Source organism: Raphanus sativus, chromosome 6 (genome assembly GCF_000801105.2).
Source record: "Raphanus sativus cultivar WK10039 chromosome 6, ASM80110v3, whole genome shotgun sequence".
NCBI classification, from domain to species: domain Eukaryota; kingdom Viridiplantae; phylum Streptophyta; class Magnoliopsida; order Brassicales; family Brassicaceae; genus Raphanus; species Raphanus sativus.
Genome location: NC_079516.1, coordinates 7,590,941 through 7,605,696, shown reverse-complemented (window position 1 = coordinate 7,605,696; position 14,756 = coordinate 7,590,941). Strand labels below are relative to the sequence as shown.

Here is a 14,756-nt window from a genome sequence, read left to right as displayed (position 1 = left end):
AAAGTTATTGTTATCAGTTGATTCAAATCCTCCTATGATAATATCATAATAGCTTCACAACCTTTCCTCAAGGACAGAGCCGGCCTTTAGTAGAAGCTGACCAAGCACCTGCTTCCGGCCGCTAAATAATAAGTATTAAATCGGCCTCATATTTCCAAAAGTTTCATTAGCTTAAATGGTTACTGCATAACCTTTGAATACCAAAGGTAAAGGGGTTCGAATACCTCTCCCTACAACATATGATTTTAATTTTTTATTTGTAATAATAGGCCAATTTTTTTTGTTTTTGCTTCCAGCCCCCCACTTTCTAGGACCGGCTCTGCTCAAGGATACAAATACATAAGGCTCATAACAACTTTTGTTTTTTGTCGTCAAACGTTTCATATCAATTAAACCTTTAAAATGGTTAAAAAAAACCTTTAAAAAGAAAAAAAACGGATAAAAAAACAATAAGGCCCACTATTTTATAGAGACATAATGGGTTTTTCAGTTGCACCATTGTAATATAATTTCTTCGCGACTGAATATAATAAAAACTAAGGGGAATTTTTTTTGTTACTTTCGAATATAGACGTTTTAGAGATTTTGTTTTGTGTCAAATTATTTGACGTTTCCAAATACCTATGTAGAAAATAGTGATTTTTGATTTATCTATCCTTGCATTAATAGTTATGATCGAGAATAATTGCATGTAAAATAATTGTTCAAAAAAAAAAAATAATGATAAGCAAGGATATAATAGACAATAGATTAGCCTTTTTAATTTGTCTGCAACCCTTTAAAAAGTCAACTAAATAAAAACAGAGGGAATAGCTTTTTGTTTTTTGTTTTTTTTTTTTTTTGAGAAAAGAACCTTTTTTGTTACTGGGGAATTTTTTCTTTTACTTTACACTTCTCGCTTTGATTTTTATTGAATCTAGTTGAAGATGAAATCTTATATCCTTCTTAAGAGTTAGAACACACAAAATTATTGTAGTTCTTTACTCTTTGAAGCTGAAAATCAAGTCGATGTGATGCTGCGTTCCAAATAATTCAACATTTTGTTACATTAAACACACGAGTGCTGGTTAGGATATTGTGATCAGTTGACTCATTGAGTCCGACACCAACTTAACAATGTTTGGATTATCATTTGTGGCGTAGAAAGAGCTGCCAACCATCAAACAAAATTGAATTTTTGGGTTAAGATTGGTCGTTTGGTTCAGGCAGATTACACTTTTATATTGGGCGTAGCGTTTTTAGTCGAGTACAAACTGGTTCATGAGATTTTGGTCCACAATAACATCTCCAGTCTAATCAAAGAAGAATACCCACTAATGATTGAACATGCGAAAGTTTTTTCCAACCATGTGATATTGAATCAATAGTACAAACTATAATTGCTTAACAAGCCAAAATGGTCCAAATACTAAAGAACATGCCCTTGACACCCTTGTGCGCATTCAGCAAAAAAGATCAGGTCATCGATCAATAGACCACAACCATTTGGTACACACACATAACAGATTGATACGTTTCCAAGTGTAAAATCTTTTAAACTATAAACAATTTGAGTGCTAGGTACATGTTTGAATATTTGGTTTTGTAAGAGATTTATTGAAGGAGAAGAGGACATGGGCGGTTACAGAATAAGGTTAAAACTCTAGCAACCACAAGAAAAGGGTATAAAAGGACAAAATAGAGTAATTGAGGGGTCGACATGGGGAATTACAAAGAAGGTGAAAACCTTGCAACCACATGAAATACCCAAATGTCATTTTCACAAAGATAATAAGACCACACTGTTGTCTCTTACGTCTGTGTTTGTTCTGATCTGATCATCGACGAAGAACCGCACATAAAGCAAAGCCACATTTTAAATAGACCCAATCAATCCCCATCTCTCTTCACATGCCCATTGAATCGAACACTTCTCATTTCTTCTTTTGTTTTGTTGGACTTAGATAGAATCAAAGGACAGACAAAAGTGTCAAAACCCCTATAACCTCCACCATCCTCATCATCTCTTCTTATAAACCACTCTACTACTCTCTCAATCTCTAAGCTCCTTATAAGCAATGGTGAGTTTTACTTCTCTGTTTTTTTGTGTTGACTCTGTTCCTCTCGTCTTAACGGTTCTGATTGTCTCAAGGTTCATGAGTCATCACATGGGGCAAAAGATGGCTCAGAAGAAGCCTTCGACAACAGAGGAAATCCACCGGATAAGTCTAAAACCGGTGGATGGTTAGGAGCGGGTTTAATCTTAGGTACAGTTTCCAATCTCCATATCACACAAACACCAAAACATCCTCTGTTTCTAACCCGTCTTTTTCTTTTTTTTTTCTTTTTAACTAAAACTAGATTTTGACCCGCCCTTAGAAGGGCGGTTATATTTTTTATTTTACATTTTTTTTTATAAATTTAATTTTTATATTTATATTTTTATTTACGTTTTTTTCATTATATAATATCAATATACTAAAACAGGAATATGACCTATTGATATATGTGTGGTCAAATTATTTTATGATAATTATTAAAACCTCTTATTAATTATTAATTATTTAAAAGGAATATTATACAAAGAAAAATATAAATATGATTAAAAAATAAATATAAAAATTTAATTTCTAAAATATGTAAAACAAAAAAATATACCATCTCTTTTAAAGGCGAATCCGAATCTAGTCAATACTATTAAAATAGAAACATAACATATTGATATATGTATGGTCAAACTATTTTAATACAATGATTAAAACCTCCTATTTGATAAATTTACCAAGAATCGAATGAGTATACGAATTTTTGAATTACAAATCATATACCTATAAATATATTTTTTTCTAAATTTACCTATAATAAAATTATTTGACAATGTTACAAAGGGGCGTTAACTCTACAAAACTATAACTTAAATGAAAACGTACGCTCTCAAATCAAAAGTAGTCGCCAGTTTAATTGTTTTTTTTTTCCTTTTATCATCATCGACAGTTTAATTAATAGAGTCCATATATTAGATATTTATTTCTATTATCAAAAAACCTCAAACCGTCTGACTAATATATATATTCGAGAGAGGAGTGGATCCCGAATGTTTTGGAAATAAACTGTAAAGGTTACAAAATATGTTGTCACTTTAATAAAGGTAGTTATGGTTACAAAGATTAGATATATATACTTTAGATGCAGTTATATTTTAAATTGGACCCAACAAATATCAATTGGACATGTTGAAGAATTAATAGTATTGACTAGATTTTGACCCGCGCTTTCAAAGCGCGGGTTTATTTTCCTTTATTTTTTTTAAATTGACAAATATTTAGTAAATGTCATATTTTTATATATTTGTTTTTTTTTATAAAAGATTTAAGCTTTTTTATTTTTCTTTATTGTGTTTCATTTTAAAAGAGTATAGGCCAGAACACAATATTCGGACCCAAAGAACCAACCCGAAACCGACCCAAAAATCAGGGTCCCGAATCCGATCAAACCCGGGGTAAATATCCGAATGAGTTCTAAATTGCTATATCCGAAGAACCGGTCCCGAATCCGACCCGAACCGAGAACCAAATGAGTACCCGTAGATATCCGAAATATATCTAAAAATATATGTTATAATTATATTTATAATTATTTTAATTTTTTAATTAATTTTATAAGCTAACAATAGTAGTTATTTTCGGTAATTTTGAGTATTTTTGGATAAAATATGATAGTTTGGATAAAAATTTACCTAAAAAACTGTATAAAATGTATATTTTGGTTACTATTGAATAATTTGGATACAAAAATTTGAACCGAATCAGATACTTTGGTTACTTTAAGTACAAATAACCGAACCCGTTAGATACTTTGGTTATTTGGTTATTTTGCAGGTTCTTATGCATGAGAACCGAACCCACCCGGACTCGGAAAGACCCGACTCGAACCCAACCCGAAATTTTATAATATCCGAATGAGGTTTAATTTCAAAACCCGAATGGGGTTTAATTTTAAAACCCGAAAAACTCGATATCTGAAAAAACCAATCCGTACCAGAATGGGTATCCGAACGTCCAGGTCTAATGAGTATTTATGTTTAGAAAATTAAACTTTATTTTTTAATGAATTAAGTTGGTATAACTCTGATATATTAATTTTATTATGTGGTTAATTTTTTAATAAAAAAATATATACTTTTAATAAAGATTTATACTTTTCAATGAAAAAATTCAAATTTTTTTATGAATGCTTAAATTATATTAAAAATAAAAAACATAATAATTAAGTTATTAATTTTTGTTCACTACACAAAATATTAAGAATGATTGAAAATAAATTATTTGAATTAGGGAAAAAAAATAAGAATTGGATCTGATTTCTTAATCAGCCCAAATGACCCAAGAGAGATGATGTGGGCAGTGGGCTGGATCAAAAAAAGTTAATCCAATAAAAATGAGTTATTAATATTACTTGATTGCCCTTAATGAAATAAACAATGTGAGTTAAAGAAAGGGCATGTTTAGTAAAAAATTCAAATGTGCTTGTACTTTAATAGTATAGATATTTCCCGTTTATTTTCTTGTAACTAAAATATTTTTTTCTGTTTCCAAGCTCTTTTTACTAAAATATTTCCTCTGTTTCTCAGCTCCTCTCTGTTTTTTTTCTTTTAACTAAAATGTTTCCTCTGTTTCTTAGCTCCTCTCTGTTTTGTTTCTTTTGACTAAATGTGAAGGGAGTGAGCTATCTGAGAGGATATGCGTGATGGGCATATCAATGAACCTAGTGACGTATCTTGTCGGAGATTTACACATCTCATCAGCGAAATCAGCGACCATAGTCACAAATTTCATGGGAACTCTCAACCTCTTAGAACTTCTTGGTGGTTTCTTGGCTGATGCTAAACTCGGTCGCTACAAGATGGTCGCAATAGCTTCCTCTGTCACAGCTCTGGTAAAACCCTAAAACATGGAGTTGTAGCTTTGATTGTCTTGTAAACTCTCTATTTAATGTGAAAACAGGGAGTGTTGCTATTGACAGTGTCTACAACCATCCCAAGCATGAGACCACCACCATGTGACGATTTCAGGAGACTCCACCATCAGTGCGTAGAAGCAAACGGTCATCAGTTAGCTCTCCTCTACGTCGCTCTCTACACCATAGCTCTAGGTGGAGGAGGAATCAAATCCAACGGCTCTGGTTTCGAGTCTGACCAGTTCGACACGAGTGATCCTAAAGAAGAGAAGTAGATCATCTTCTTCTTCAACAGATTCTATTTCTCCATCAGTCTCGGATCTCTCTTCGCCGTGATTGTCCTGGTTTACGTCCAGGACAACGTGGGAAGAGGCTGGGGCTAGAGATCTCGGCCGCGACTATGGTGGTCGCGGACGTGGTTTTGCTCTGCGGAACGAAACTGTACCGTTTCAAGAAACCTAGAGGAAGCCCTTTTATTGTTATATGGAGGGTTGGTTACTTGGCGTAGAAGAAAAGGAACGAGAGTTACCCTCCGCATCCGAGTCTTTCGAACGGTTACGACAACACAACTGTTCCTCACACAGAGAGGCTTAAGTGTTTAGACAAAGCCGTGGTTGTCACACACCAGAGCTCCCCTAGGACAAAAGAGATTAAAGAGAAGGATTCGTGGAGCGTGTCGACCGTTACACAGGTCGAAGAAGTGAAACTAGTTGTGAGAGAGTCTTTGTGCCTTTAACAAGAATGCTCACAAAGAAACCTCAAGGACTCACCAGCCTCCAGAGAATCGGAGTTGGGCTTGTGTTCTCAATGGCTGCGATGGCCGTAGCAGCGGTTATAGAGAACGCTAGACGCGAGGCAGAGGTCGCCAAAGGGGATGAAGATAAGCGCGTTCTGGTTGATTCCGCAGTATTTCTTGGTTGGTGCGGGTGAAGCGTTTGCTTAGGTGGGACAGCTTGAGTTCTTTATAAGAGAAGCACCAGAGAGGATGAAATCTATGAGCACCGTATTGTTTCTAAGCACGGTTTCGATGGGGTTCTTTGTGAGCAGCTTGCTTGTTTCGCTTGTCGATAGGGTTACACACAAGAGCTGGCTTAGAAGCAACCTCAACAAAGCGAGACTGAACTACTTTTATTGGTTAAGCATTGAATTTCTTGGTTTTTATTCTGTTTGCAATGAAGCATCAGTATAAATCTGATGTGATTAGTGTTGGGGTTGATGATTTAGTGGAGAAGGAGAAGGAAAACGAGAAAGAAAATTCTGAGTTTGAGCTTAAGGACATTCCATAAAAATGGACTTTTCTACTAGTTTCTTGATCACTTCCTTGTAATTTGCTTTGAATATTTTCACTTTGTTTTGTAAATTTAAGTATAGTGTTTGTTTTCAGTGACAAAAATAAAAAAGTATAGTATTTGTTTTGGCACATTCAAGAATCTATATTATATAATGAAGGACTTCCCTCTCTCTTTTTACCTATTTAAGTTAGTAAAAAGTGGATGTTACTGTTAGTATTACAGGTGATTTATTTCTCCACCAGAAATATCATATACTAAAAGTTGTACACAATCTTTTATGATTTTCATAGTTGCACACATGTTAAGTATATAAATCTATTTACCTCATATTTAAAAATCGAAACCCGAAACCATGCAGATGAAAGTTTAGCTTGGTTTTACTTGTTTAGAATCTAAACTGATATCAAACCTGTTAAACCAATCAAACTAGTTGGTATCAAACTGAAATTAGAACCCGACCTGACCTGATCTGATATCCAAATAGAACATGACCCAACATCCAACTTAAAAGTTGAGTCGAGTACTATTTGAATATCAGGTTGGATCGGGTTTTAATTTCAGTCTGACCAATTAGTTTAACTAGTTTACATTATGGTAATATTTATGTATTTAAACATTTATGGTAATAATTAATCATACCAAAACTAAAAAATTTATCATCCATGCTTCCTCCGACAGTGGCGATGATGACATACCGCCTCTGCCTCTGCCTCCGCCACCATCGACCTCTGCAAACTCAATCGGTCAAAATCAAGGTTCGAGTCTTAGTCTCATCATCCATGCTTCCTCTGACGGCAGCGATAATGACATTCCACCTCTGTCTTTGTCGTGGTTAAGGCTACCATCACCATCAAATGTTTATGAAGGAGGAAAGCAAAGGTTCTTTGTTCTTCTTCAACCTTTTTGTTTATTTCCAAGAAATCTGTTCAAGAACTGTGCAATTGATGAATGATTGCATTTTTAGATGATCTTAGTTTGAAATATGAATGTGTAATGTATAGTTGTACCAGTAGTATCTTTCACGATGACTTTGCTCAAGTGACTGAGACAGTACGAGGACATCGAGTCCATCAAAAATGCTTTGACCAAGATAAAGCATAATCCTTTGGCAATATCACTTGTGACAGAAGGTATATTAATGATTTTGATTATCTTGATATCACTTTTGGCTATGACGTTTTTCTAATGTTGAATATAAATTGTTTTCCTCTTTTTGTGTATACAGAAATCTCCAATCTAAAGGACGTTCTGACCCTACAGTAGAAGAAGACTGCTGAAGATTTGGTAGCAGTTGAACCTCCGCTTCCCTTACAGGAAGCTCTACCACTGGCACCAGATGTTGAGGTTCAGAACAAAAGGAAGTACAAAAGATGGTTACTGGAGATGACAACTGATCTTGTTGATGCTATTGGCACATTAGGAGGCAATGATAAAGCAACACCTACTGATGTTCTTCGCTTGATTTCTATCAAGCATAACAACCTTATCAAAGAAGAAGTTGAAGAAAAACTGAAGCGGTGGAGAAAAGCTCAGAGAGCTAATACATGATGCTGACATGTGAAGTTGTGTCAAAACGATTTTCACCACGTTTTTTTTTTCTGGTTTGTAGTTTTTTAAACCACAATCAATGATTAATATATAATCAGAAAATTCTAAGAGAAATGAAAACTAACAAGATATAACAAATATAACAACAAAATTATTGAATTATGCAAAAATTTTGAAGTTAAATAACATAACATCAAACAATTTTAACCGTCAAAGTTGATGAACATAACAAGAGAAATAGAAAATAACGATTTGAAAATAACATTTAGTAAATGTTTTAATAATAAACATAAACTTTAAAAAATATCTAATGTTTCATAGTTTTTGTAATTTAAAAAATCTGATGTGTCTTATTGGCATAGTTAAACTAAAATAAACTTTGACAGGAATTAAATAATTATTTTTAAAATTTTACTATAATTCGATAAGTTGATAATTTCTAAAATAAACTTTAAAATACATAGCTAAGATTGTTGCAAAAAAATTATAAATCTTAATTGTATTTTCAATTAAAAGTAAATTAAAATATTAAATTTATATTATTCGTTTATTCATTCGCCCGTCCATAGGACGAGTTTACCCTAGTTTCTTATATTTTCTACTGAAAAAACAATCTTCTAATTTTTTTTGTCACCATCAACCTTCTAGTTATATAATGGAAACAACTAACTGTTTTAGCAAATTTTAATGGCAAGTTAGAGATGGATTAGTTGATCGGATTCAGGGGTTTGACATGCAATTCAACCTTGTCGTTTTCTTTTTTGTTGCTGGAGGTTGTTTGTCCGAGAAGGTTAAACCACTAATCCGTTTTATCCACAAGTAAATATCATCCTCAATACAGCTAAATAATGTTTAATTTCACTTTCTTTTTTTTTGCAGGCAGACATGTTTTATTGCATTCTTTCGTGTGTGCTTCAAACCCTCGATGTTGTTAAAGACGTTCTTAGATCTTCACCTTCATCGACTCCATTTTATTTGAAACCAAATAGATTCGACATCAATTTCATAATTATAGTTTGCTAAATCGTCAAAATTTCATTTTTATTTTATAGGAAAATTTTGAAAGTTGCTAAAACGTTTCTATCATGATTTTCATCTCAAGGTCATAGAGAGAAAATCGAATTAAAAAAAAACACGAAGTCTTCTTTCCAAATGTCAACCAATCAGACAATTTGAGAAAGACTTTTTAATGTTAAAAACTCTAAATTTCCTATATTTTTGGTCCTCATGCATTAAAAGACCCAAGACTTTTGGTTCATTACCATTTAAACCCAATGTTCCCTAATCAATAAGATCGTAGTTAAACAAAAAAGAAAAGAAAAGAAAAGAAAGATTACAGTTTTCAAAATCTTCCAGATTCTACACCTTCCTCTCCTCAAGATTTCTTTCCCTGATTTCAAAATAATCGACTCCATTAGTCTTTTATTCCCAGAAATTATTCAGTTTCTGGGGAAATCAGGAATCAAAAACTTGGAGCTTCTCTGCTGTTTCCTCAACGCCTCTGCCACAAATCGGTACTCTCTTCTCTCAACATTTGTTTTCTGGGCATCGTTGGTGTTAAAATAATTCTCGTCGGTTTCTTATTGATCCACATTTTATAAGAACAGTTTTCAAATTTCTCCAGTGCAATGCTTATTCAGACACAACTTAAAGATGTGGTCTTTCTTGTTCGTGTCTGTATATACAACTTGAGATTAAGTATGAAAAAACGTCTTTTTCAGGGGTTTAGAGATTTAGCTAATCAATCGACATTTATAGGAAAAGTTTTAAACTTTTTTCAGTATAATGTTTTTTTCAGACACAACTAAAGATGTGTTCTTTCTTTGCTCATGTTTGGTCTGAAAATTGACAAATTTTTCAGGGTTTTAGAGATTCCGAAAGTGAGAGAGAGAGAGAGAGGAATGGCAGGAGGTGAAAGGAAGCGGAGAAAGAGGAAGTTACAGTTAAGCAAGCTTTTCACACTATCATCAGCCAAAGCTTGTTTCAAGCCAGCACACTCGGAGATTGGACGATCTGGTTTCTCCCGTGTGGTTCACTGCAACCAACCTGAATCAGCTGATGATTACTGTGACAACTACGTGAGGACCACCAAGTACACTCTCGCCAGTTTCCTCCCTAAATCACTTTTTGAGCAGTTCAGGAGAGTCGCCAACTTCTACTTCCTCGTCGTTGGCATCTTGTCTTTCACTCCCCTCGCTCCTTACACTGCTGTCAGCGCCATTGTTCCCTTGACTTTCGTTATTCTCGCTACTATGGTTAAAGAAGGCGTCGAAGATTGGCGCAGAAAACAGCAGGATGTTGAGGTGAATAGTAGAAAAGTTGGAGTGCACCGAGGCAACGGTGTATTCGAACTTAAGGAGTGGAAGACGCTGAGAGTTGGGGATATATTGAAGGTGGAGAAAAACGATTTCTTTCCAGCAGACCTTGTCCTGCTTTCTTCTAGCTACGAGGATGCGGTTTGCTATGTAGAGACAATGAACCTCGACGGGGAAACAAATCTGAAGCTTAAACAAGGACTAGAAGTTACCAAAGAAGTTGACTTTAGGGACTTGGAGGCTTTGATCAAATGCGAGGATCCTAATGCTAACTTGTATTCTTTTGTCGGCACTATGGAGCTTAAGGGAGCAAAGTACCCTCTCTCACCGCACCAGCTTCTTCTAAGGGGATCAAAACTCAGGAACACAGACTACATCTATGGGGTTGTTGTCTTCACGGGTCCTGATACAAAGGTTGTCCAGAACTCAACGGAGCCTCCTTCAAAGAGGAGCATGATCGAGAGGAAGATGGATAAGATTATATACCTCATGTTCCTTGTGGTAGTTTCATTGGCGTTTCTCGGTGCGGTTTTGTTTGGGATGATAACGAGAGAAGATTACCAGAATGGCATCACGACGAGATGGTATCTGAGACCAGATGATTCCACCGTCTTCTTTGATCCACAGCGTGCGCCATTGGCTGCACTCTGTCACTTTCTTTCTGCCCTGATGCTCAACAGTTACTTCATCCCTATATCCTTGTATGTGTCGATAGAGATTGTTAAAGTTCTTCAGAGCATCTTCATCAATAAAGACATCCATATGTATTACGAGGAAGCTGACAAACCTGCACTAGCACGTACCTCTAATCTGAATGAAGAGCTTGGGCAAGTGGGTACAGTTCTTTCGGACAAGACGGGAACACTGACGTGTAACTCCATGGAGTTCGTCAAATGTTCAATTGCCGGGACAGCGTATGGCCGTGGTGTTGAGTATGCTGCAGAGCCGGCAGTGAAAGGATTCAACTTCAGAGATGAAAGGATAATGAATGGTAACTGGGTCAAGGAAACGCATGCTGATGTCATTCAGAAGTTCTTTCGTTTGTTGGCAGTGTGTCATACGGTTATACCTGAGGTGGATGAAGATACGGGAAAGATCTCCTATGAGGCTGAATCACCTGACGAGGCAGCATTTGTCATTGCAGCAAGAGAGGTTGGGTTTGAGTATTTTATCCGGACTCAAACAACAGTATCTGTTAGAGAGCTAGACGTGGTGAATGGGGAACGAGTTGAAAGGTTTCTTCTCTTCTTTATTGTCATCAAAATCTGCTTCGCTCTGATTCTTACTTTTAGCGAGAATGGTTTCCCTTTTGCAGGATGTATAGAGTCCTGAACGTTCTTGAGTTCAGTAGCTCAAGGAAAAGGATGTCAGTGATAGTGCGGTATGAAGATGGCAAACCCCTTTTACTCTGTAAAGGGGCAGACAGGTATGCGAATCATGACTCAATCTCTTTTTTAGAAACTGGTTTTTGAATTTCTTTTTCATCGCGCCGCAGCGTCATGTTTGAAAGACTTTCTGGAAACGGAGAGAGTATGAAGAGGAAACTCGAGACCATGTGAACGAGTATGCTGATGCTGGATTGAGAACTTTGATACTTGCCTACCGTGAACTCGATGAGAAAGAATACGAGGTGTTCACTGAGAGAATCAATGAGGCCAAGAGTTCGGTTAGTGCTGATCGAGAAGCACTGATAGATGAAGTCATGGAGAAGATTGAGAAAGATCTGGTTCTTCTTGGAGCTACCGCTGTTGAGGATAAACTCCAAAATGGGGTAAGTTGCTATTACAGTTTGGTGAGCTTCCTTGAGTGAACCTTTTTTTTTGAAACTCTTTTGCCTTTCTTACAGGTTCCTGATTGTATTGATAAGCTTGCTCAAGCAGGAATAAAGATTTGGGTTTTGACAGGAGACAAGATGGAGACTGCTATCAATATTGGGTAGGCACATCCTGATTATAATTACTAATGAGACTTGGGCACATACATTCTTACTCACTCTCTGACTCTATACATCTTTGACAGCTTCGCTTGTAGTTTGCTCAGACGAGAAATGAAACAGATCATAATCAACTTGGAGACCCCTGAAATCCAGCACTTGGAAAAATCTGGTGAAAATGATGTCATTGCAGAGGTAACAACAACTTCTTTTGTTACACTGTGCTGCTGATGTATTAATCTCACGTAACTATTTTCTTGCAGGTTTTGAAGGAAAAAGTACTGCGTCAGATTACTAATGGAAAGGCTCAACTAAAAGCTTCTGGTGGGAACTCTGAGGCCTTTGCTTTAATCATTGATGGAAAATCACTTGCTTATGCATTGGAGGATGATCTGAAATACATATTTCTTGAGCTGGCCACTGGTTGTGCCTCAGTTATTTGTTGTCGTTCATCACCAAAACAGAAAGCACTGGTACAGTTTTTGCTTTTATCTTTCCATATACTTAGTGGCTGCCTGCCTAGCATTTTTTCCTCAAGATTCATATTACATTAGGTGACAAGACTAGTCAAAACTGGAAGCGGTCAGACAACACTGGCAATTGGAGATGGCGCAAATGATGTTGGAATGCTTCAAGAAGCAGATATAGGAGTTGGGATCAGTGGAGTGGAAGGAATGCAGGTTCTTTAACGAATCTCAGAGCAAATCATTTTCAGTTTTTGTTGTTTAATACTTGTTGATCTTGCAGGCTGTAATGTCCAGCGACATTGCCATTGCTCAATTTAGATATCTGGAGCGCTTGTTACTCGTCCATGGACACTGGTGTTACAGGCGAATCTCAAAAATGGTTTGTTGAATCCGCAACTGACCTATGATTCTCATTATTCTTTGAGCTGATGCAGTTATCTCAATACTTTGTGTTTTTTCTCATATGCAGATTTGCTACTTCTTCTACAAGAACATCACATTTGGTTTCACTCTCTTCTTATATGAGGCATACACTTCATTCTCTACTACACCTGCTTACAATGACTGGTATCTATCTCTGTATAGCGTCCTCTTCTCCTCTCTTCCTGTTATTTGTTTGGGAATCTTCGACCAGGACGTATCTGCACGGTTTTGTCTCAAGGTATATAAACAATCATTCTAATCAAAACAGCTGCTTAATCTTTTCCCCCAGTATAGTCAGTATTGCTTTGTTTGCTGTAACAGTTCCCTGTATTGTACCAAGAAGGTGTACAAAATCTCCTCTTTAGTTGGCGCCGGATACTCAGTTGGATGTTCCATGGCTTCTGCAGCGCAATAATCATTTTCTTCCTCTGCAAAACCTCTCTTGAATCTCAAGCTTTCAACCACGAAGGGAAACCCGCAGGGAGAGATATTTTTGGAGGAACAATGTACACATGTGTGGTGTGGGTTGTGACTTTGCAGATGGTATTGACAATCAGTTACTTCACAGTGATTCAGCATCTCGTCGTTTGGGGATCTGTGGTTGTATGGTACCTTTTCCTGATGGTGTACGGATCACTGCCGCCAAGGGTGTCTACAGATGCCTATATGGTCTTTCTTGAAACTCTTGCGCCTTCGCCTTCTTACTGGATCACAACTCTCTTTGTGGTGATGTCCACGATGATGCCTTACTTTATTTTCTCTGCTACTCAGATGCAGTTTTTCCCAATGTCTCATGGGACAATAAAGCTGCTTAAGTATGAGGATCAGTGCAATGACCCTGGGGAGTTAGAGTTGGTGAGACAGGCATCAGTAAGGCCTGCATTGGTTGGTTTCACAGCTAGAATAGAGGCCATTAAGAGATCGGTCATGAGATCTCATCAGCCTGGACCTTGACAAGTGATTTGCTTCTCTCAGGTTTTTTTGGGGGGTTTAGTTACTTTGCAGGATGTAAATAGGACCAACTGAACTGCAAACTCGAGGGACAAGTGGTTGATCATCACAAGTCTTTTTTACTGGTCTGTGTAATAGCATAAAGGTGCACTTCTACAGGGTTTGAATGTCAAGAAACATCTAATTTTATTTTGGGAAACAATGTGAGATTGTACATGAGATAAGATAAAGAGTAAAGAAAGATCTTACAATTTTACAGCCTTGTCTCAGTTACCTTTTTTTTTGTTCACTGTCTCGGTTACCTATCTCTGTTCTAGATAGCGCTTCTTTTCTGTTGATGACTCTTGGCTGATGCTACTAATCCTATGACAATCATTTTAGATCATGTTCATGTAGAGTCTTATGCTCCTTTTGAAGGAAGTTTACTTTTGATGACTCTTGGCTGGTGTTTGCCTGAGTTAATCTTTTTGTCCAATCTCATGTAAGATCTCACAAGTCTTAAGATAATTTCTTTATTGGAACTGAAACATCTGTTCCCCCATTTGTCTAGTCTTGTTAAGTTCTGAGTAAGTTGTGCTTTGGTATGGACCTAGCAAGCTTCAGAGCTCTTATTTGGTTATATTTGGAGAGAAGGAAGAATTATGCATTGTATAAGGTTTAAAATGAAGTCTTAACTGGAACATAAATAATTGTCCTCCTCTCTTTTTGATCCATCTCTGCTTTAATCTCTCCATAGAATCACAAAACAGCAAGAAACATCAGCTTAGTTTGTCCTCTGTTATATGATAACGTTTGCAACTCTTTGGTTTGGTGAGGCTAACCCAACAGTTGTATTCTCTGTGTTTCATCAGAGGGCTCCCTCAGCATGAGAAACAGAGAAGAAATGTTATGA

At 36.3% G+C, this 14,756-nt stretch overlaps 1 protein-coding gene and 1 pseudogene across 1 annotated transcript; both read left to right on the top strand.

The window, feature by feature from the left end:
* The first annotated feature begins 1,776 nt into the window (after positions 1-1,776).
* On the top strand, positions 1,777-6,355 carry LOC108829365 (protein NRT1/ PTR FAMILY 6.4-like; annotated as a pseudogene).
* Positions 6,356-9,025: 2,670 nt separating this feature from the next.
* LOC108829391 (probable phospholipid-transporting ATPase 12) lies at positions 9,026-14,120 on the top strand. The gene is given in 12 exon segments (XM_018603049.2): positions 9,026-9,289; positions 9,637-11,325; positions 11,406-11,516; positions 11,586-11,614; positions 11,617-11,861; positions 11,937-12,025; positions 12,110-12,218; positions 12,287-12,496; positions 12,578-12,703; positions 12,771-12,869; positions 12,960-13,151; positions 13,235-14,120. Coding segments are annotated over 11 exon segments (3,492 nt in total). The 5' UTR covers positions 9,026-9,289; positions 9,637-9,676; the 3' UTR covers positions 13,868-14,120.
* Positions 14,121-14,756: the final 636 nt, after the last annotated feature.